The sequence below is a fragment of the Oncorhynchus keta genome, unplaced genomic scaffold (assembly GCF_023373465.1).
Source record: "Oncorhynchus keta strain PuntledgeMale-10-30-2019 unplaced genomic scaffold, Oket_V2 Un_scaffold_1044_pilon_pilon, whole genome shotgun sequence".
Lineage (NCBI taxonomy): Eukaryota > Metazoa > Chordata > Actinopteri > Salmoniformes > Salmonidae > Oncorhynchus > Oncorhynchus keta.
Genome location: NW_026290755.1, coordinates 233,079 through 258,005, shown reverse-complemented (window position 1 = coordinate 258,005; position 24,927 = coordinate 233,079). Strand labels below are relative to the sequence as shown.

Sequence of the window (24,927 nt, the reverse complement as noted above, 5' to 3'; positions counted from 1 at the left end):
TGGGAGGAGGCCGTACAGAGGCCGGCTGGGAGGAGGCCGTACAGAGGCCGGCTGGGAGGAGGCCGTACAGAGGCCGGCTGGGAGGAGGCCGTACAGAGGCCGGCTGGGAGGAGGCCGTACAGAGGCCGGCTGGGAGGAGGCCGTACAGAGGGCCGGCTGTGAGGAGACAGGCCGTAGGTACAGAGGCCGTACACTAGGCCGGCTGGGAGGAGGCCGTACAGGTGGCTGGGAGGAGGCACAGAGGCCGGCTGGGAGGAGGCCGTAGGTGGCTGGGAGGAGGCCTAGGGCCGGCTGGGAGGAGGCCGTACAGAGGCCGGCTGGGAGGAGGCCGTACAGAGGCCGGCTGGGAGGAGGCCGACAGAGTGGCTGGGAGGAGGCACTAGGAGGCCGGCTGGGAGGAGGAGGTGTACACTAGAGGCCGGCTGGGAGGAGGCCGTACAGAGGGCGGCTGGGAGGAGGCCGTACAGAGGGCGGCTGGGAGGAGGCCGTACAGAGGGCGGCTGGGAGGAGGCCGTACAGAGGCCGGCTGGGAGGAGGCCGTACAGAGGGCGGCTGGGAGGAGGCCGTACAGAGGCCGGCTGGCAGGTGTACACTAGGTTGTGAGGAGGCAGGTGTACACTAGGGTGTGTGGAGACAGGTGTACACTAGGGTGTGTGGAGGCAGGTGTACACTAGGGTGTGAGGAGACAGGTGTACACTAGGGTGTGAGGAGACAGGTGTACACTAGGGTGTGGGAGGAGGTGTACAGAGGGTGTGAGGAGGAGGCCGTACACTAGGTGTGAGGAGGCAGGTGTACACTAGGGTGTGAGGAGACAGAGGTGTAGGAGGCACAGAGGGTGTGAGGAGGAGGTGTACACTAGGGTGTGAGGAGACAGGTGTACACTAGGGTGTGAGGAGACAGGTGTACACTAGGGTGTGAGGAGACAGGTGTACACTAGGGTGTGAGGAGACAGGTGTACAGAGGGTGTGGGAGGAGACAGGTGGCTACACTAGGGGGAGGAGACAGCCTGCAGGGGTGCTGGGAGGAGGTGTACACTAGGGTGTGAGGAGGCAGGTGTACACTAGGGTGTGAGGAGACAGGTGTACACTAGGGTGTGAGGAGGCAGGTGTACACTAGGGTGAGGAGGCAGGTGTACACTAGGGTGTGAGGAGGCCGGACAGGTGTACACTAGGGTGTGAGGAGGCAGGTGTACACTAGGGTGTGAGGAGGCCGTAAAGAGGCAGGACATCCCACAGGTGTACACTGGGAGGGTGTGAGGAGACAGGTGTACACTAGGGTGTGAGGAGACAGGTGTACACTAGGGTGTGAGGAGGCCGTACAGGGTCTGGAAGGAGAAGGTGTACACTAGGGTGTGAGGAGGACAGGGTACAGAGTCTCTGGTCTGAGGAGGCAGGTGTACACTGGGTGGAGGAGGCATCTGTGGTGGGACCTAGGGTGTCTGGGAAGAGAGCCGTCAGAGGAGGAGTACACTGGTCTGGGGGTGTGAGTAGACAGGTGTACACTAGGGTGTGAGTAGACTGGGAGGTGTACACTAGGTGTGGAGTAGACAGGTGTGGGAGGACTAGGGTGTCTGGTCTCAGGTGTAACTAGGGTGGAGGAGTAGAGACAGGTGTACACTAGGTGTGAGTCTGGACAGGTGTACACTAGGAGTGTCTGGTAGACAGGTGTACACTAGGTTGTGAGGAGGCAGGTGTACACTAGGGTGTGAGGGACAGGTGTACACTAGGGTGTGTGACAGGTGTACACTAGGTTGTGAGGAGGCAGGTGTACACTAGGGTGTGAGGAGACAGGTGTACACTAGGGTGTGAGGAGACAGGTGTACACTAGGTGTGGGAGACAGGTGTACACTCTTGGTGTGAGGAGACAGGTGTACTCGGTGTGAGGAGACAGGTGTACACAGGGTGTGAGGAGAAGGTGTACACTGGGTGTGAGGAGACAGGTGTAGTCACTCTGGTGTGAGGGAGACAGGTGTACACTAGGGTGTGAGGAGACAGGTGTACACTAGGGTGTGAGGGAACAGGTGTACACTTGGGTGTGAGGAGACAGGTGTACACTAGGGCTTGTCTGGAGACAGGTGTACACTAGGGTGGTGAGGGAGACAGGTGTACACTAGGGTGTGAGGAGACAGGTGTACACTAGGGTGTGAGGAGACAGGTGTACACTAGGGTGTGAGGAGACAGGTGTACTCTAGGGCAGCTTGTCTGGAAGAGGCAGGTGTACACTAGGGTGTGGGGACAGGTGTACACTAGGGTGTGAGGAGGCAGGTGTACACTAGGGTGTGAGGAGACAGGTGTACACTTTTGTGAGGAGACAGAGTACACTAGGGTGTGTGGAGACAGGTGTACACTAGGGTGTGAGGAGGCAGGTGTACACTAGGGTGTGAGGAGACAGGTGTACACTAGGTCTGAGGAGACAGGTGTACACTAGGGTGTGAGGAGACAGGTGTACACTAGGGTGTGAGGAGACAGGTGTACACTAGGGTGTGAGTCAGACAGGTGTACACTAGAGTGTGAGGAGACAGGTGTACACTAGGGTGTGAGGAGACAGGTGTACACTAGGGTGTGAGGAGACAGGTGACTAGGCTGTGAGTAGACAGGTGTACTACTAGGGTGTAGTAGACAGGTGTACACTAGAGTGTGAGTAGACAGGTGTACACTAGAGTGTGAGGAGACAGGTGTACACTAGGGTGTGAGGAGGCCCTTCATGTACACTAGGGTGTGGTAGACAGGTGTATATACTAGGTGTGAGGAGACAGGTGTACTGGTCTAGGAGGTTCTATAGGGTGAGGAGACAGGTGTACACTAGGGATGTGAGGAGACAGGTGTACACTAGGGCACTGAGGAGAAGGTGTACACTAGAGTGTGAGGAGACAGGTGTACTACTAGGGTCTGAGGAGAAGGTGTACACTAGGGTGTGAGGGGCATAGGTGTACTACTAGGGCCCTGTCAGGAGACAGGTGTACACTAGAGTGTGAGGAGACAGGTGTACACTAGGTGTGAGGAGACAGGTGTACACTAGAGTGTGAGGAGACAGGTGTACTACTAGGGTGTGAGGAACAGGTGTACACTAGAGTGTATAGGAGACAGGTGTACACTAGATAGGAGACAGGTGTACATATAGGGTGTGAGGAGACAGGTGTACACTAGGGTGTGAGGAGGCAGGTGTACACTAGGGTGTGAGGAGACAGGTGTACACTAGGGTGTGAGGAGACAGGTGTACACTAGAGTGTGAGGAGACAGGTGTACACTAGAGTGTGAGGAGACAGGTGTACACTAGGGTGTGAGGAGACAGGTGTACACTAGGGTGTGAGGAGACAGGTGTACACTAGAGTGTATAGGTTCTACTGTATAAGTCTCTCCTGAAGGTGGCATCATCTAGCTGTATTCTCAAAGGACTGGGATAGAGCTCTGCTATAACCCTGGGGGCTGACCTGGAGGAGGGAGGCATCTGTGGTAGACCTAATAGGGTACAGAAAGAGAGACTGAGAAAGAGAAATTAGAATAAGTGAGATATATAACCTCTACTGTTTCACATCAGGGAGTCTACTGAGGAAACACCGTCTGCTGCAGGAGGAAACACTCTGCTGTATATAACACTCTCTAGTTCATCAACTATCTACTGTATAGAGCCTCTCTCTGTATATAACCTCTCTACTGTATATAACCTCTCTACTGTATATAACCTCTCTACTGTATATAACCTCTCTACTGTATATAACCTCTCTACTGTATATAGCCCCTCTACTGTATATAGCCTCTCTACTGTATATAGCCTCTCTACTGTATATAGCCTCTCTACCGTATATAGCCTCTCTCCCGTATATAGCCTCTCTCCGTATATAGCCTCTCTACCGTATATAGCCTCTCTACCTCTCTACCGTATATAGCCTCTCTACCGTATATAGCCTCTCTACTCTATAGAGCCCCTCTACTCTATATAGCCCCTCTACTCTATATAGCCCCTCTACTCTATATAGCCTCTACTGTATATAGCCTCTACTGTATATAGCCTCTACTGTATATAGCCTCTCTACCGTATATAGCCTCTCTACCGTATATAGCCTCTCTACCGTATATAGCCTCTCTACCGTATATAGCCACTCTACCGTATATAGCCTCTCTACCGTATATAGCCTCTCTACCGTATATAGCCTCTACCGTATATAGCCTCTCTACCGTATATAGCCTCTCTACCGTATATAGCCTCTCTACCGTATATAGCCTCTCTACCGTATATAGCCTCTCTACCGTATATAGCCTCTCTACCGTATATAGCCTCTCTACCGTATATAGCCTCTCTACCGTATATAGCCTCTCTACCGTATATAGCCTCTCTACCGTATATAGCCTCTCTACCGTATATAGCCTCTCTACCGTATATAGCCTCTCTACCGTATATAGCCTCTCTACCGTATATAGCCTCTCTACCGTATATAGCCTCTCTACCGTATATAGCCTCTCTACCGTATATAGCCTCTCTACCGTATATAGCCTCTCTACCGTATATAGCCTCTCTACCGTATATAGCCTCTCTACTGTATATAGCCTCTACTGTATATAGCCCTCTACTGTATATAGCCTCTCTACCGTATATAGCCTCTCTACCGTATATAGCCTCTCTACCGTATATAGCCTCTCTACTGTATATAGCCTCTCTACTGTATATAGCCTCTCTACTGTATATAGCCTCTCTACCGTATATAGCCTCTCTACCGTATATAGCCTCTCTACTGTATATAGCCTCTCTACTGTATATAGCCTCTCTACTGTATATAGCCTCTCTACCGTATATAGCCCCTCTACCGTATATAGCCTCTCTACCGTATATAGCCCCTCTACCGTATATAGCCTCTCTACCGTATATAGCCCCTCTACCGTATATAGCCCCTCTACCGTATATAGCCCCTCTACCGTATATAGCCTCTCTACCGTATATAGCCTCTCTACCGTATATAGCCTCTCTACTGTATATAGCCTCTCTACTGTATATAGCCTCTCTACTGTATATAGCCTCTCTACTGTATATAGCCTCTCTACTGTATATAGCCTCTCTACTGTATATAGCCTCTCTACTGTATATAGCCTCTCTACTGTATATAGCCTCTCTACTGTATATAGCCTCTCTACTGTATATAGCCTCTACTGTATATAGCCTCTACTGTATATAGCCTCTCTACTGTTATTTTTCACTGTTGTTTATATTTCACATAATAACTTTTTGCACTGTTGGTTAGAGACTGTAAGTAAGCATTTCAATGTAAGGTCTATCTATACCTGTTGTATTCGGCACACGTGACAAATAAACTTTAATTCGACGAGGCCAGATGACAAGAATGCCCCTGTCTGTGTGTCCGTTTGTCTACCCCTTTCTGTATCCGTTAGCGATGATGCTAATGAAAAATAAACAAATAAAAAAACACCATCTGGCAAAATGGCAGCCTATTCCCTTTATAGTGCACTACTTCTAAAGGAGGTGCCCTATATAGGGAATAAATAGGGTCACATTTGGGACAGCAGTGTGATGTAAAGTTAATTAGCCTGTTTGAATAGTCCTGCAGCCCCAGAAAACCAACACAGCAGTTGATAAAGGCTTTGCAACTCATTAAAAACCTCTGCCAGCTGTAATATACAGAGCTATTTCAAATAAACTCCACTGTGCTCAGTTTGGCTCATTTAAAAACAGAGGAGAGAGTGAGGCTCCGTCCCAAACGACACCCAGTTCCCTATAAAGTACTTTAGAAAGTAGTGCACTTCGTAGGGAATAAGGTGCCATTTATAGGGGTATAACGGGTGGCCTATTCCCACTCCAGGCCAGGAGAGGAAATGAGGAAAGAGAAAGGCGGGTCGAGGATGACAACGTGAAGAACAATAGGAGGGTCATTCTGTAACTCCTCCAGACTCCTGGTGCCAATTCAGTGACATTGAAACATTCCGTATTGATATTTGGGAAAAAGGTTGATTACAAATGAAAGCTGATTGTGATGGGCTTTAATCTGTGGATGAGTATGCCTATACTAGGATGGAAGCAAATAGAAGTCATAACTTCATAACAAATCATGCAAATAATGATGTACATTTAACAGGAATATGTTCATATTTTGACAAACGATTATGAAATTGTTTTTGTCATTAATTGACGAAAATCACTAATTAACAAGCTATCCGACTAGCTAACATTAGCTAGCTAGCGATACATTAAGCTTGCTATATGGAGTGTTGACATTTGAATTAATTGGCATTTGTGTTGTTTAAAGGCCCAGTGTGGTCCAAATGCAGTGTTTTATATCATAGTGTACAACAGTTGATGAAACTAACACTGTTAAAGAGTGAAAACAATTTATTCGTTGTATTTCCTGATATTATCTTTTTTTCCAACTAGAAACTATCCACAGGACCTTCTAATCAGCATCTAATCGGCTTTCCATGGTGACATCACAATGCAGTAAATTGGACCAATAACAAAAAGAGTTCCAAACCTCTCTGCCAATAAAAGCTAGTTTTCCATTTTCCCCTTCCTTAGATCACTCCCAGACAGTCTTCGCAAAATTCTTGCCTGAGAAATGTGTATTTTTGTCCATTTTAAATGGAGATTATAGTATGGTCCTCCAATAAACCAGCAAACCAAGCTGTCATCTTGTGAACCAGTGGATGTAAAGAATCTAGATAAATAATTTACTACAAATTGAATGAACAATGTTGTAAGCTTGCCTTGATGTTCATTAAAACACGTTTCAAAGGTCAAACACAAGTCATTGTTTTTTATTGTGGTAACATTGGGAGATTAAAGATGTGTGTAGCGTAGCTGAAGTAAATATTGTAGTAACGTTAGAGAGATTGAAGATGTTTGTAACGTAAGCTAACTATTTTCTAGCTTATTGTGTAGTTGATGATGAAGAGCTGTGTGGCCATCTGAATGGACCCTAAACCGTTTGGTATAAATAGTTCAGAACACTGGTTTAAATGGCTTCAACTGGTAAATCATTAATCCCCAACAAATTGCAGAAAATTACAGAGTGAAGGAAATGCGACTGTCAAAATGCTATTATGAAATGAAAGTCCTTCAGTACAACTCCACATTGAACCACAGCTACATTACTACTCTACATTGAACCACAGCCAGAGGACAGCTACATTACTACTCTACATTGAACCACAGCTACATTACTACTCTACATTGAACCACAGCCAGAGGACAGCTACATTACTACTCTACATTGAACCACAGCTACATTACTACTCTACATTGAACCACAGCCAGAGGACAGCTACATTACTACTCTACATTGAACCACAGCCAGGGGACAGCTACATTACTACTCTACATTAAACCACAGCTAAATTACTACTCTACATTGAACCACAGCCAAAGGACAGCTACATTACTACTCTACATTAAACCACAGCCAGGGGACAGCTACATTACTACCCTACATTGAACCACAACTAGAGGACAGCTACATTAAACCACAGCCAGATGACAACGACATTACTACTCTACATTGAACCACAGCCAGAGGACAGCTACATTACTACTCTACATTGAACCACAGCCAGAGGACAGCTACATTACTACTCTACATTGAACCACAGCCAGAGGACAGCTACATTACTACTCTACATTGAACCACAGCCAGAGGACAGCTACATTACTACTCTACATTGAACCACAGCCAGAGGACAGCTACATTACTACTCTACATTGAACCACAGCTACATTACTACTCTACATTGAACCACAGCCAGAGGACAGCTACATTACTACTCTACATTGAACCACAGCCAGGGGACAGCTACATTACTACTCTACATTGAACCACAGCCAGAGGAGCTGTCAGCTACATTAAACCAGTGCCAGAGGACAGCTACATTACTACTCTACATTGAACCACAGCTACATTACTACTCCACATTGAACCACAGCCAGAGGACAGCTACATTACTACTCCACATTGAACCACAGCCAGAGGACAGCTACATTACTACTCTACATTGAACCACAGCCAGAGGACAGCTACATTACTACTCTACATTGAACCACAGCCAGAGGACAGCTACATTACTACTCTACATTGAACCACAGCTACATTACTACTCTACATTGAACCACAGCCAGAGGACAGCTACATTACTACTCTACATTGAACCACAGCCAGAGGACAGCTACATTACTACTCTACATTGAACCACAGCTACATTACTACTCTACATTGAACCACAGCCAGAGGACAGCTACATTACTACTCTACATTGAACCACAGCCAGAGGACAGCTACATTACTACTCTACATTGAACCACAGCTACATTACTACTCTACATTGAACCACAGCCAGAGGACAGCTACATTACTACTCTACATTGAACCACAGCCAGAGGACAGCTACATTACTACTCCACATTGAACCACAGCCAGAGGACAGCTACATTACTACTCTACATTGAACCACAGCCAGAGGACAGCTACATTACTACTCTACATTGAACCACAGCCAGAGGACAGCTACATTACTACTCTACATTGAACCACAGCCAGAGGACAGCTACATTACTACTCTACATTGAACCACAGCTACATTACTACTCTACATTGAACCACAGCCAGAGGACAGCTACATTACTACTCTACATTGAACCACAGCTACATTACTACTCTACATTGAACCACAGCCAGAGGACAGCTACATTACTACTCTACATTGAACCACAGCTACATTACTACTCTACATTGAACCACAGCCAGAGGACAGCTACATTACTACTCTACATTGAACCACAGCCAGAGGACAGCTACATTACTACTCTACATTGAACCACAGCCAGAGGACAGCTACATTACTACTCTACATTGAACCACAGCTACATTACTACTCCACATTGAACCACAGCCAGAGGACAGCTACATTACTACTCTACATTGAACCACAGCCAGAGGACAGCTACATTACTACTCTACATTGAACCACAGCCAGAGTACAGCTACATTACTACTCTACATTGAACCACAGCCAGAGGACAGCTACATTACTACTCTACATTGAACCACAGCCACATTACTACTCTACATTTAACCACAGCCAGAGGACAGCTACATTACTACTCTACATTGAACCACAGCCAGAGGACAGCTACATTACTACTCCACATTGAACCACAGCCAGAGGACAGCTACATTACTACTCTACATTGAACCACAGCCAGAGGACAGCTACATTACTACTCTACATTGAACCACAACCAGAGGACAGCTACATTACTACTCCACATTGAACCACAGCCAGAGGACAGCTACATTACTACTCTACATTAAACCACAGCTACATTACTACTCTACATTGAACCACAGCCAGAGGACAGCTACATTACTACTCTACATTGAACCACAGCTACATTACTACTTACATTGAACCACAGCCAGAGGACAGCTACATTACTACTCTACATTGAACCACAACCAGAGGACAGCTACATTACTACTCTACATTGAACCACAGCCAAAGGACAGCTACATTACTACTCTACATTGAACCACAGCCAAAGGACAGCTACATTACTACTCTACATTGAACCACAACCAGAGGACAGCTACATTACTACTCCACATTGAACCACAGCCAGAGGACAGCTACATTACTACTCTACATTGAACCACAGCCAGAGGACAGCTACATTACTACTCCACATTGAACCACAGCCAGGGGACAGCTACATTACTACTCTACATTGAACCACAGCCAATTCAGCTACATTACTACTCTACATTGAACCACAGCCAGAGGACAGCTACATTACTACTCTACATTGAACCACAGCCAGAGGACAGCTACATTACTACTCCACATTGAACCACAGCCAGAGGACAGCTACATTACTACTCTACATTGAACCACAGCCAGAGGACAGCTACATTACTACTCTACATTGAACCACAGCTAGAGGACAGCTACATTACTACTCTACATTGAACCACAGCCAGAGGACAGCTACATTACTACTCTACATTGAACCACAGCCAGAGGATACGTACATTACCACCTCATTATTGTTTTGCGGTTCCCATTTGTTTCTCATATGGTAAGTACGTGTTGTTGCATGAGAAATACATCATAAGGAAGGCTATTACTGCCGTCAGTACTGGCATGGTGAAAAACACGAGGCTCGTCTTCAGTGAACTGCGAGGTGAGCAATCCTTTGGCAGCTTCCGCTGTGCATGAGTGATGTCCCACTCCATAGGGATATTTATCTCTCCCTACGACTAAATGCTCGGCCTGAGGGACACTCCCACACCGAGGGACACTCGAAAACTAGGGGAGGGCTAAGAGGGGTTATTAGAATTGACAGTCTCTCTCTCGCGCCCCCCCCCCTCACAATTGGTCCTAAGAGACCAGTAGACTGTTAGCCTGATACAGCAGACGGAAGGTAAGAGAAGGCCACACCAACACAATGTAGCCAGCCACACACAGAACACAACTCACCACCCGCAGCATTAGCATAGAAATGGTGTAGAAACACAACACGGTAAAACCCTCCGATCCATTGGAGGGAAGAGAAGCCTTTAATAACCAATCACAGCACGGCAGCATCTAGAGAAGAAAAAATGGATCAACTGCAATAGCAGCTCCCCGCACGCAAATAAATCCCACAGCCTTCGTCCCAAATGGCACCCTGATCCCATATATAGAGCACTAACTCCTACCAGAGCCCCTCTATACAGGGGATAGTGTGGGGTTTGGGACACAGACACGGTGTGACAGCGGGTATTATTGTCCCAAATGGCACCCGATCCCATATATAGAGCACTAACTCCTACCAGAGCCCCTCTATACAGGGGATAGTGTGGTGTTTGGGACACAGGCACGGTGTGACAGCGGTTATTATTGTCCCAAATGGCACCCATCCCATATATAGAGCACTAACTCCTACCAGAGCCCCTCTATACAGGGGATAGTGTGGTGTTTGGGACACAGGCACGGTGTGACAGCGGGTATTATTACTACTAGAGAGGGGAAACCGTTGCTAAAGGCCACTGAGAAACTGTAACAAAACACCTGATAGATGAACAGACAGTTATGTGATTCTGTTGGACACATAAAGGGCTGAGACTGGGCTGTCTCTCAAATGGTACCCTATTCCATTTACTACATTAGGCCAGAGCCCTATTCCCTGTTTACTACATTAGACCAGAGCCCTATTCCCTGTTTACTACACTACATTAGACCAGAACCCCATTCCCTGTTTACTACACTACATTAGACCAGAGCCCTATTCCCTGTTTACTACATTAGACCAGAGCCCTATTCCCTGTTTACTACACTACATTAGACCAGAGCCCCATTCCCTGTTTACTACACTACATTAGACCAGAGCCCCATTCCCTGTTTACTACACTAGACCAGAGCCCTATTCCCTGTTTACTACACTAGACCAGAGCCTGTGAGTGAGTTAGTGAGTATCTCTCCTCCCAGGTTCTGTAGCAGCGCAGCAGAAACAACATAAATCACTGCTGGATGAGCAATGAAGCCTCCTGTAAATGATAACAGGGCCCACACGCTAGGGGGCCCCCTGTTCTCGCAGCGCAGCAGGGGGGCCCTGTTCTCGCAGCGCTGCAGGGGGCCCTGTTCTCGCAGCGCCGCAGGGGGGCCCTGTTCTCACAGCACCGCTGGGGGGGTTCTCCCTGTTCTCACAGCGCCGCTGTGTTCTCACAGCGCCGCTGGGGGGGCCCTGCTCTCACAGCGCCGCTGGGGGGCCTGTTCTCACAGCACCGCTGGGGGGGCTGTTCTCTATAGCGCCGCTTGGAGGGGGTATGCTGGGGGCTGTATGCTGTATGCTGGGGGCTGTATGCTGGGGGCTGTGGGCTCGGTTCTCACAGCACCTCTATATATAGTACCATGTTGATGTCACAGTAGATGGTTAAACAAACGGGACCACACCCCTTTCTACTCCTTATGGGGAAGTAATCAATATGTAGGGAAATCATGAAACAAGCAAATAAACACAAAACCAAAACAGACAAACCCATGGTTATCCTGTAGTGTCCTTTCAGAGATGTCAGGTACTGTAGTCTGTTAAAACCTCTACCCCTGAGACAACACAGTCCTGGTTACTGTACCAAACAGACAAACCCATGGTTATCCTGTAGTGTCCTTTCAGAGATGTCAGGTACTGTAGTCTGTTAAAACCTCTACCCCTGAGACAACACAGTCCTGGTTACTGTACCAAACAGACAAACCCATGGTTATCCTGTAGTGTCCTTTCAGAGATGTCAGGTACTGTAGTCTGTTAAAACCTCTACCCCTGAGTCAACACAGTCCTGGTTACTGTACCAAACAGACAAACCCATGGTTATCCTGTAGTGTCCTTTCAGAGATGCCAGGTACTGTAGTCTGTTAAAACCTCTACCCCTGAGACAACACAGTCCTGGTTACTGTACCAAACAGACAAACCCATGGTTATCCTGTAGTGTCCTTTCAGAGATGTCAGGTACTGTAGTCTGTTAAAACCTCTACCCCTGAGTCAACACAGTCCTGGTTACTGTACCAAACAGACAAACCCATGGTTATCCTGTAGTGTCCTTTCAGAGATGTCAGGTACTGTAGTCTGTTAAAACCTCTACCCCTGAGTCAACACAGTCCTGGTTACTGTACCAAACAGACAAACCCATGGTTATCCTGTAGTGTCCTTTCAGAGATGTCAGGTACTGTAGTCTGTTAAAACCTCTACCCCTGAGACAACACAGTCCTGGTTACTGTACCAAACAGACAAACCCATGGTTATCCTGTAGTGTCCTTTCAGAGATGTCAGGTACTGTAGTCTGTTAAAACCTCTACCCCTGAGTCAACACAGTCCTGGTTACTGTACCAAACAGACAAACCCATGGTTATCCTGTAGTGTCCTTTCAGAGATGTCAGGTACTGTAGTCTGTTAAAACCTCTACCCCTGAGACAACACAGTCCTGGTTACTGTACCAAACAGACAAACCCATGGTTATCCTGTAGTGTCCTTTCAGAGATGTCAGGTACTGTAGTCTGTTAAAACCTCTACCCCTGGGTCAACACAGTCCTGGTTACTGTACCAAACAGACAAACCCATGGTTATCCTGTAGTGTCCTTTCAGAGATGTCAGGTACTGTAGTCTGTTAAAACCTCTACCCCTGAGACAACACAGTCCTGGTTACTGTACCAAACAGACAAACCCATGGTTATCCTGTAGTGTCCTTTCAGAGATGTCAGGTACTGTAGTCTGTTAAAACCTCTACCCCTGAGTCAACACAGTCCTGGTTACTGTACCAAACAGACAAACCCATGGTTATCCTGTAGTGTCCTTTCAGAGATGTCAGGTACTGTAGTCTGTTAAAACCTCTACCCCTGAGTCAACACAGTCCTGGTTACTGTACCAAACAGACAAACCCATGGTTATCCTGTAGTGTCCTTTCAGAGATGTCAGGTACTGTAGTCTGTTAAAACCTCTACCCCTGAGTCAACACAGTCCTGGTTACTGTACCAAACAGACAAACCCATGGTTATCCTGTAGTGTCCTTTCAGAGATGTCAGGTACTGTAGTCTGTTAAAACCTCTACCCCTGAGACAACACAGTCCTGGTTACTGTACCAAACAGACAAACCCATGGTTATCCTGTAGTGTCCTTTCAGAGATGTCAGGTACTGTAGTCTGTTAAAACCTCTACCCCTGAGTCAACACAGTCCTGGTTACTGTACCAAACAGACAAACCCATGGTTATCCTGTAGTGTCCTTTCAGAGATGTCAGGTACTGTAGTCTGTTAAAACCTCTACCCCTGAGTCAACACAGTCCTGGTTACTGTACCAAACAGACAAACCCATGGTTATCCTGTAGTGTCCTTTCAGAGATGTCAGGTACTGTAGTCTGTTAAAACCTCTACCCCTGAGACAACACAGTCCTGGTTACTGTACCAAACAGTGTAGACTGAGCGCTGGCCATCAAGACACGTTCACATCAATATTGTGATGCGATACAGTCACGCCTTCATAAAACATCATACGTTGTAAACAACATCAGCAGTAACACCAGTTGATGAGATCGTCAATAATAATCATGTGAATTAAATGAGGCTACCTGGGACATACAGTGCATTTGGAAAGTATTCCGACCCCTTGATTTTTCTCTCTTCACATTGTTACATTAAAGCCTTATTGTAAAATTGATTAAAGAAACAAAAAAACTCACTAATCTACACACAAACCCCATAATGACAAAGAAAAAACAGTTTTTTTTAAATGTTTGCAAATGCCTTAATTAATAAACTGAAATGTCTTATTTACATAGGTATTTAGACCCTTTGCTATGAGACTCGAAATTGAGCTCAGATTAATCCTGTTTCCATTGATCATCCTTGAGGTGTTTCTACAAACAGACAAACCCATGGTTACAGTGTCCTTTCAGAGATGTCTTGATTGGAGTCCACCTGTGGTACATTATATTGATTGGACATGATTTGGAAAGGAACACACCTGTCTATGTAAAAGGTTCCACAGTTAACAGTGCCTGTCAGAGCACAAACCAAGACACACGGTCATGGTAATTGTCCGTAGAGCTCAGAACAGGATTGTGTCAAGGCACAGATCTGGGGATGGGGACCATGAGAAACCAGATTCTCTGGTCTGATGAAACCAAGATTGAACTCTTTGGCCTGAATGTCAACGTCACATCTGGAGGAAACCTGGCACCATCCCTACGGTGAAGCATGGTGGTGGTGGCATCATCCCTAAAAGCATGGTGGTGGCAGCATCATGCTGTGGGGATGTTTTTCAGGGACTGGGAGACTAGTCAGGACCGAGAGAAAGATAAACGGAGCAAAGTACAGAGAGATCCTTGATGAAAACCTGCTCCAAAGCGCTCAGGACCTCAGACTGGGGCGAAGGTTCACCTTCCAACAGGCCAGGTACTGTACGACTCTAAACACGCAGCCAAGACAACGCAGGAGTGGCTTCGGGACGAATATTTGAATGTCCTTTAGCGGCCCAGCCAGAGCCTTGACTTGAATTCGATTGAACATCTCTGGAGAAACCTGAAAATATCTGTGCAGCAACGCTCCCCATCCAACCTGACAGAGCTTGGGAGGATCTACAGAGAAGAATGGGAGAAACTCCCCATCCCACCTGACAGAGCTTGAGAGGATCTGCAGAGAAGAATGGGAGAAACTCCCCATCCCACCTGACAGAGCTTGGGAGGATCTGCAGAGAAGAATGGGAGAAACTCCCCATCCCACCTGACAGAGCTTGAGAGGATCTACAGAGAAGAATGGGAGAAACTCCCCATCCAACCTGACAGAGCTGGAGAGGATCTGCAGAAAGAATGGGAGAAACTCCCCATCCAACCTGACAGAGCTTGAGAGGATCTGTAGAGAAGAATGGGAGAAACTCCCCATCCAACCTGACAGAGCTTGAGGGATCTGTAGAGAAGAATGGGAGAAACTCCCCATCCAACCTGACAGAGCTTGAGAGGATCTGCAGAGAAGAATGGGAGAAACTCCCCATCCAACCTGACAGAGCTGGAGAGGATCTGCAGAGAAGAATGGGAGAAACTCCCCATCCAACCTGACAGAGCTTGAGAGGATCTGTAGACTGAAGAATGGGAGAAACTCCCCATCCAACCTGACAGAGCTTGAGAGGATCTGTAGAAAGAATGGGAGAAACTCCCCATCCAACCTGACAGAGCTTGAGAGGATCTGCAGAGAAGAATGGGAGAAACTCCCCATCCAACCTGACAGAGCTTGAGAGGATCTGTAGAGAAGAATGGGAGAAACTCCCCATCCAACCTGACAGAGCTTGAGAGGATCTGCAGAGAAGAATGGGAGAAACTCCCCATCCAACCTGACAGAGCTGGAGAGGATCTGCAGAGAAAATGGGAGAAACTCCCCATCCCACCTGACAGAGCTTGAGAGGATCTGCAGAGAAGAATGGGAGAAACTCCCCATCCCACCTGACAGAGCTTGGGAGGATCTGCAGAGAAGAATGGGAGAAACTCCCCATCCCACCTGACAGAGCTTGAGAGGATCTGCAGAGAAGAATGGGAGAAACTCCCCATCCCACCTGACAGAGCTTGGGAGGATCTGCAGAGAAGAATGGGAGAAACTCCCCATCCCACCTGACAGAGCTTGAGAGGATCTGCAGAGAAGAATGGGAGAAACTCCCCATCCAACCTGACAGAGCTTGAGAGGATCTGCAGAGAAGAATGGGAGAAACTCCCCATCCAACCTGACAGAGCTTGAGAGGATCTGTAGAGAAGAATGGGAGAAACTCCCCATCCAACCTGACAGAGCTGGAGAGGATCTGCAGAGAAGAATGGGAGAAACTCCCCATCCAACCTGACAGAGCTGGAGAGGATCTGCAGAGAAGAATGGGAGAAACTCCCCATCCAACCTGACAGAGCTTGAGAGGATCTGCAGAGAAGAACGGGAGAAACGCCCCAAATACAGATGGGCCAATCTTGGAGCGTCATGCCCAAGAAGAGTATTATATTATTATTATATTATATATTATATTATATAGAAGAGTCAAGGCTGTAATCACTGACAAAAAGTGCTTCAACAAAGTACTGTGTAAAGGGTCTGAATACTTACGGAAATTATATTTTGAATTTTTAATACATTTGAAAAAATAAATCTAAAAAAACGTATTGCTTTGTCATTTTGGGGTATTGTGATGTCATTATGGGGTATTGTGATGTCATTATGGGGCATTGTGATGTCATTATGGGGCATTGTGATGTCATTATGGGGCATTGTGATGTCATTATGGGGCATTGTGTGTAGATTGATGAGGGAGAAAAAAAATGAATCCATATTAGAATAAGGCTGTAACGTAACAAATTGTGGAAAAGTCAAAGGGTCTGAATACTTTCTGAATGCTCCGTACGTATACTATCAGAATACTAGCTGGATACAGTCACAGTTGACGAGTTATTATACAGGATGCCAAGCTGATGAAGTGAAACACAACAATACTCCATCTTCTAGTAGCCTACAGACAACCAAGAAGGAAGGAGTCTCTGTTCACGTGATGACATCACTGGGGCGGAGCTTCCTGCCATCCAGGATCTGAAAACCAGGCGGTGTCAGAGGAAGGTCACCCAAGTCGTAGACTGTTCTCTCTGCTACCACACGGCAAACGGTACCAATGTCTGGAAGCAACAGGACTCTGAACAGCTTCTATCCCCAAACCATAAGACTGCTAAACAAGACTCACACACACACTGGACTCTACCCACATGCTCACACACACACACACACACACACACACACACACACTGGACTCTACCCACATGCTCACACACACACACAGCTCACACCCCAACACACACACATACTGACCCCCCACACACACACTGGACTCTACCCACATGCTCACACACACACACACATACTGACCCCACACACACACACTGGACTCTACCCACATGCTCACACACACACACAGCTCACACCCCAACACACACACATACTGACCCCACACACACACACTGGACTCTACCCACATGCTCACACACACACACAAAGCTCTGTTAACACACACACATACTGACCCCCACACACACACTGGACTCTACCCACATGCTCACACACACACACAGCTCATGGTTACTGACCCCCACACACACACTGGACTCTACCCAATGCTCACACACACACAGCTCACACCCCAACACACACACATACTGACCCCCCACACACACACTGGACTCTACCCACATGCTCACACACACACAGCTCACACCCCAACACACACACATACTGACCCCCACACACACACTGGACTCTACCCACATGCTCACACACACCACACATACTGACCCCCACACACTGGACTCTACCCACATGCTCAAACACACACACACACACACACACACACACACACACACACACCCTGACCCCACACACACTTTCACCACATATGCTGCTCCCACCATCTATTATCTATCCTGTTTTGCCTAGTCATTTTACCCCTGTTCATATATACCTCATACCTCTGCACATCAACTCAGTACTGGTACTTCCTGTATACAGCCACGTTATTACCTGGTACTTCCTGTATATAGCCATGTTATCTTTACTCACTGTGTACTTTTGCCTCGTGTCACGGTCTACATTTATGTTTAACTCTGCGTTGTTGGTAAAGGGCCCCGTCAGGAAGCATTTCACTGTTAGTCTACACCTGTTGTTTACTTCCATGTGACAAATTACATTTGATTTGATGTGATTAAGTACTACTGATGTGATTAAGTACTACTGATGTGATTAAGTACTACTGATGTGATTAAGTACTACTGATGTGATTAAGTACTACTGATGTGATTAAGTACTACTGATGTGATTAAGTACTACTGATGTGATTAAGTACTACTGATGTGATTAAGTACTACTGAATTAAGTGATTAAGTACTACTGACACTTTTCAACACTGGTTGAACGGCCATTTTACCCTGTAGGCACCTGCAACTTACTACAAGTAGGATAAATTACCTGTAGGCACCTGCAACTTACTACAAGTAGGATAATTACCCTGTAGGCACCTGTAACAAGTAGGATAAATTACACTGTAGGCACCTGCAACTTACTACAAGTAGAATAAATTACACTGTAGGCACCTGCAACGTACAACAAGTAGGATAAATTACACTGTAGGCACCTGCAAAGTACAACAAGTAGGATAAATTACACTGTAGGCACCTGCAACTTACAACAAGTAGAATAAATTACACTGTAGGCACCTGCAACATACAACAAGTAGGATAAATTACACTGTAGGCACCTGCAACTTACAACAAGTAGGATAAATTACCCTGTAGGCACCTGCAACTTACAACAAGTAGGATAAATTACCCTGTAGGCACCTGCAACTTACTACAAGTAGGATAAATTACCCTGTAGGCACCTGCAACTTACAACAAGTAGGATAAATTACCCTGTAGGCACCTGCAATGTACAACAAGTAGGATAAATTACCCTGTAGGCACCTGCAACTTACTACAAGTAGGATACATTACACTGTAGGCACCTGCAACTTACTACAAGTAGGATAAATTACACTGTAGGCACCTGCAACATACAACAAGTAGGATAAATTACACTGTAGGCACCTGTAACTTACAACAAGTAGGATAAATTACACTGTAGGCACCTGGAACTTACTACAAGTAGGATAAATGACCCTGTAGGCACCTGCAACGTACAACAAGTAGGATAAATTACATTGTAGGGACCTGCAACAAGTAGGATAAATTACATTGTAGGCACCTGCAAAGTACAACAAGTAGGATAAATTACCCTGTAGGCACCTGCAACTTACTACAAGTAGGATAAATTACACTGTAGGCACCTGCAATGTACAACAAGTAGAATAAATTACACTGTAGGCACCTGCAACGTACAACAAGTAGGATAAATTACACTGTAGGCACCTGCAACGTACAACAAGTAGGATACATTACACTGTAGGCACCTGCAAAGTACAACAAGTAGGATAAATTACACTGTAGGCACCTGCAACATACAACAAGTAGGATAAATTACACTGTAGGCACCTGCAACGTACAACAAGTAGGATAAATTACACTGTGGCACCTGCAAAACAACAAGTAGGATAAATTACACTGTAGGCACCTGCAACATACAACAAGTAGGATACATTACACTGTAGGCACCTGCAACGTACAACAAGTAGGATAAATTACACTGTAGGCACCTGCAAAGTACAACAAGTAGGATAATTACACTGTAGGCACCTGCAACATACAACAAGTAGGATAAATTACACTGTAGGCACCTGCAATGTACAACAAGTAGAATAAATTACCCTGTAGGCACCTGCAATGTACAACAAGTAGGATAAATTACACTGTAGGATCCTGCAACATACAACAAGTAGGATAAATTACACTGTAGGCACCTGCAATGTACAACAAGTAGAATAAATTACACTGTAGGCACCTGCAACGTACAACAAGTAGGATACATTACACTGTAGGCACCTGCAACGTACAACAAGTAGGATAAATTACACTGCAGGCACCTGCAACGTACAACAAGTAGGATAAATTACACTGTAGGCACCTGCAACGTACAACAAGTAGGATAAATTACACTGTAGGCACCTGCAACGTACAACTAGTAGGATAAATTACACTGTAGGCACCTGCAACAAGTAGGATAATTACACTGTAGGCACCTGCAACGTACAACAAGTAGGATAAATTACACTGTAGGCACCTGCAACATACAACAAGTAGGATAAATTACCCTGTAGGCACCTGTAACAAGTAGGAGAAATTACACTGTAGGCACCTGCAATGTACAACAAGTAGGATAAATTACACTGCAGGCACCTGCAACGTACAACAAGTAGGATAAATTACACTGTAGGCACCTGCAACGTACAACAAGTAGGGTGATTACACTGTAGGCACCTGCAACATACAACAAGTAGGATAAATTACACTGCAGGCACCTGCAACGTACAACAAGTAGGATAAATTACACTGTAGGCACCTGCAATGTACAACAAGTAGGATAAATTACACTGTAGGCACCTGCAACTTACTACAAGTAGGATAAATTACACTGTAGGCACCTGCAACTTACTACAAGTAGGATAAATTACACTGTAGGCACCTGCAAAGTACAACAAGTAGGATAAATTACCCTGTAGGCACCTGCAACTTACAAGTAGGATAAATTACCCTGTAGGCACCTGCAACTTACTACAAGTAGGATAAATTACCCTGTAGGCACCTGCAACTTACTACAAGTAGGATAAATTACCCTGTAGGCACCTGCAATGTACAACAAGTAGGATAAATTACATTGTAGGGACCTGCAACAAGTAGGATAAATTACACTGTAGGCACCTGCAACTTACAACAAGTAGGATAAATTACACTGTAGGCACCTGCAACGTACAACAAGTAGGATAAATTACACTGTAGGCACCTGCAACTTACAACAAGTAGGATAAATTACCCTGTAGGCACCTGCAACTTACTACAAGTAGGATAAATTACCCTGTAGGCACCTGCAAAGTACAACAAGTAGGATAAATTACCCTGTAGGCACCTGCAACTTACAACAAGTAGGATAAATTACCCTGTAGGCACCTGCAAAGTACAACAAGTAGGATAAATTACCCTGTAGGCACCTGCAACAAGTAGGATAAATTACACTGTAGGCACCTGCAACTTACAACAAGTAGGATAAATTACACTGTAGGCACCTGCAACTTACAACAAGTAGGATAAATTACACTGTAGGCACCTGCAACGTACAACAAGTAGGATACATTACACTGTAGGCACCTGCAACGTACAACAAGTAGAATAAATTACACTGTAGGCACCTGCAACATACAACAAGTAGGATAAATTACACTGTAGGCACCTGCAACTTACAACAAGTAGGATACATGACCCTGTAGGCACCTGCAACCTACAACAAGTAGGATAAATTACACTGTAGGCACCTGCAACATACAACAAGTAGGATACATTACACTGTAGGCACCTGCAACGTACAACAAGTAGTAAATTACACTGTAGGCACCTGCAAATACAACAAGTAGGATAATTACACTGTAGGCACCTGCAACATACAACAAGTAGGATAAATTACACTGTAGGCACCTGCAATGTACAACAAGTAGAATAAATTACCCTGTAGGCACCTGCAATGTACAACAAGTGGATAAATTACACTGTAGGATCCTGCAACATACAACAAGTAGGATAAATTACACTGTAGGCACCTGCAATGTACAACAAGTAGAATAAATTACACTGTAGGCACCTGCAACGTACAACAAGTAGGATACATTACACTGTAGGCACCTGCAACGTACAACAAGTAGTATACATGAATATTCCTGTACTGTCTGATAAATTACACTGCAGGCACCTGCAACGTACAACAAGTAGGATAAATTACACTGTAGGCACCTGCAACGTACAACAAGTAGGATAAATTACACTGTAGGCACCTGCAACGTACAACTAGTAGGATAAATTACACTGTGGCACCTGCAACAAGTAGGATAATTACACTGTAGGCACCTGCAACGTACAACAAGTAGGATAAATTACACTGTAGGCACCTGCAACATACAACAAGTAGGATAAATTACCCTGTAGGCACCTGTAACAAGTAGGAGAAATTACACTGTAGGCACCTGCAATGTACAACAAGTAGGATAAATTACACTGCAGGCACCTGCAACGTACAACAAGTAGGATAAATTACACTGTAGGCACCTGCAACGTACAACAAGTAGGGTGATTACACTGTAGGCACCTGCAACATACAACAAGTAGGATAAATTACACTGCAGGCACCTGCAACGTACAACAAGTAGGATAAATTACACTGTAGGCACCTGCAACGTACAACAAGTAGGGTGATTACACTGTAGGCACCTGCAACGTACAACAAGTAGGGCGATTACACTGTAGGCACCTGCAACAAGTAGGATAAATTACACTGTAGGCACCTGCAACAAGTAGAATAAATTACACTGTAGGCACCTGCAACTTACTACAAGTAGGATAAATTACACTGTAGGCACCTGCAACTTACTACAAGTAGGATAAATTACACTGTAGGCACCTGCAACTTACAACAAGTAGAACATATTAAACCGTGGCACCTGAACTTTTTACAAGTAGGACAAATTTTGAAAAATCTTAATAAAATGTTTTATTTTAATTTTTATTTAACTTGACAAGTCAGTTAAGAACAAGTTCTCTTTTTTGTTTTGTTTACCATGACAGCCAACCCCCCAGCCCAACACGGACGACGCTGGGCCAATTGTGCGCCGCCCTGTGGGACTCCCAAATCACAACCGGATGTTATACAACCTGGATTTCGAACCAGGGAATGTAGTGACGCCTCTTGCACTGAGATGCAGTACCTTAGACCTCTGTGCCGTTCGGGAGCCCCGAATTTCAGTTTAGGTCACATTTTTTGGGGGTCCTCTGCCAGTTGTAAATCAAACAAATAAATGTGTGAACACCATTCGATTGGTGGATTTTGACAAATGTTAGAAGAAATAGTGAATTGTGAAATGATATTAATATATTTGACTGCAACTGAATGGACTGACTTCCATAGAACCTGAAGCCATCTAGTGGTGAATTTAGGAATTACACCGACACCCACTTAATTTACCATCAAACGCAACAGTTTAACCTCTCTTTCTGGCCATTATATCTGCTAACAAAGGTGCAGAGAGGAACCCACAGGGGGGATAGCAGGAACCCACAGGGGGGATAGCAGGAACCCACAGGGGGGATAGGAGGAACCCACAGGGGGGATAGGAGGAACCCACAGGGGGGATAGGAGGAACCCACAGGGGGGATAGGAGGAACCCACAGGGGGGACAGGAGGAACCCACAGGGGGGACAGGAGGAACCCACAGGGGGATAGGAGGAACCCACAGGGGGGATAGGAGGAACCCACAGGGGGATAGGAGGAACCCACAGGGGGGATAGGAGGAACCCACAGGGGGGATAGGAGGAACCCACAGGGGGGATAGGAGGAACCCACAGGGGGATAGGAGGAACCCACAGGGGGATAGGAGGAACCCACAGGGGGGATAGGAGGAACCCACAGGGGGGATAGGAGGAACCCACAGGGGGGATAGGAGGAACCCACAGGGGGGATAGGAGGAACCCACAGGGGGGATAGGAGGAACCCACAGGGGGATAGGGGAACCCACAGGGGGAGGGGGGGGGATAGGGGGAACCCACAGGGGGATAGCAGGAACCCACAGGGGGGATAGGAGGAACCCACAGGGGGGATAGGAGGAACCCACAGGGGGATAGGAGGAACCCACAGGGGGATAGGAGGAACCCACAGGGGAACCCACAGGGGGATAGGAGGAACCCACAGGGGGGAACCCAGGGGGGGGACAGGCAGAGAGGAACCCACAGGGGGAACCCACAGGGGGATAGTAGGAACCCACAGGGGGGATAGCAGGAACCCACAGGGGGGATAGCAGGAACCCACAGGGGGGATAGGAGGAACCCACAGGGGGATAGGAGGAACCCACAGGGGGATAGGAGGAACCCACAGGGGGATAGGAGGAACCCAACCCAGGGGGATAGGAGGAACCCACAGGGGGATAGGAGGAACCCACAGGGGGATAGGAGGAACCCACAGGGGGATAGGAGGAACCCACAGGGGGGATAGGAGGAACCCACAGGGGGGATAGGAGGAACCCACAGGGGGGATAGCAGGAACCCACAGGGGGGATAGGAGGAACCCACAGGGGGATAGGAGGAACCCACAGGGGGGATAGGAGGAACCCACAGGGGGGATAGGAGGAACCCACAGGGGGGATAGGAGGAACCCACAGGGGGGATAGCAGGAACCCACAGGGGGGATAGCAGGAACCCACAGGGGGGATAGCAGGAACCCACAGGGGGGATAGCAGGAACCCACAGGGGGGATAGCAGGAACCCACAGGGGGGATAGGAGGAACCCACAGGGGGGATAGGAGGAACCCACAGGGGGGGATAGGAGGAACCCACAGGGGGGATAGCAGGAACCCACAGGGGGATAGCAGCAGAGAGTTGTATCTTTCTCTCTACATTGCTGGAAAAGGGAAGCCTTAAAGTAAGTATTTCAAAGCTCGTCTAAACCTGCCTGTTGTTTACGAAAGCAGGTGACAAATAAAAATGCATTCATTTTATTTATGTTTTAAACTGAACCTGGCAGAGTGGAAGCAGAACAGAAACCACTTTCAGGATGTGTACCAAAACGGCACCCTATTCCCTATATAGTGCACTACTTTCTACCGGGACTCTGGTCAGACTTAACGCCTCTTCACATGCGGCCACAGAACTAAACAGACCACCTGGTGTGTGGGCACCGGGTCACTGTTTTTTTTTTTACAGCAGAATAGGCTACATCTG

The 24,927-nt window shown here is 46.6% G+C and overlaps 1 protein-coding gene and 2 long non-coding RNA genes across 5 annotated transcripts in view; 1 reads left to right on the top strand and 2 right to left on the bottom strand.

Moving 5' to 3' along the window:
* LOC118382491 (TBC1 domain family member 15-like) overlaps positions 1-24,927 on the bottom strand; it is a 104,454-nt gene that overhangs the window by 66,272 nt on the left and 13,255 nt on the right. Inside the window, exon 6 of the mRNA XM_052513390.1 lies at positions 3,384-3,458. Within this exon, the coding sequence (XP_052369350.1) occupies positions 3,384-3,458 (75 nt within the window). The remainder of the gene's footprint in view (positions 1-3,383; positions 3,459-24,927) is intronic.
* LOC127927265 (uncharacterized) lies at positions 562-2,170 on the top strand. Of its 2 annotated transcripts, none has more exons than XR_008126724.1 (3): positions 562-715; positions 849-952; positions 2,129-2,170. It is a non-coding gene; the product is annotated as an uncharacterized LOC127927265 (long non-coding RNA). The 2 variants fall into 2 exon arrangements; XR_008126725.1 differs by lacking the exon at positions 2,129-2,170 and adding an exon at positions 1,028-1,112.
* LOC127927263 (uncharacterized) lies at positions 11,897-13,923 on the bottom strand. Of its 2 annotated transcripts, XR_008126722.1 has the most exons (4): positions 13,565-13,923; positions 13,137-13,243; positions 12,388-13,029; positions 11,897-12,280 (listed from the first exon to the last, which is right to left on the bottom strand). It is a non-coding gene; the product is annotated as an uncharacterized LOC127927263 (long non-coding RNA). The 2 variants fall into 2 exon arrangements; XR_008126721.1 differs by having other exon boundaries at positions 13,137-13,923.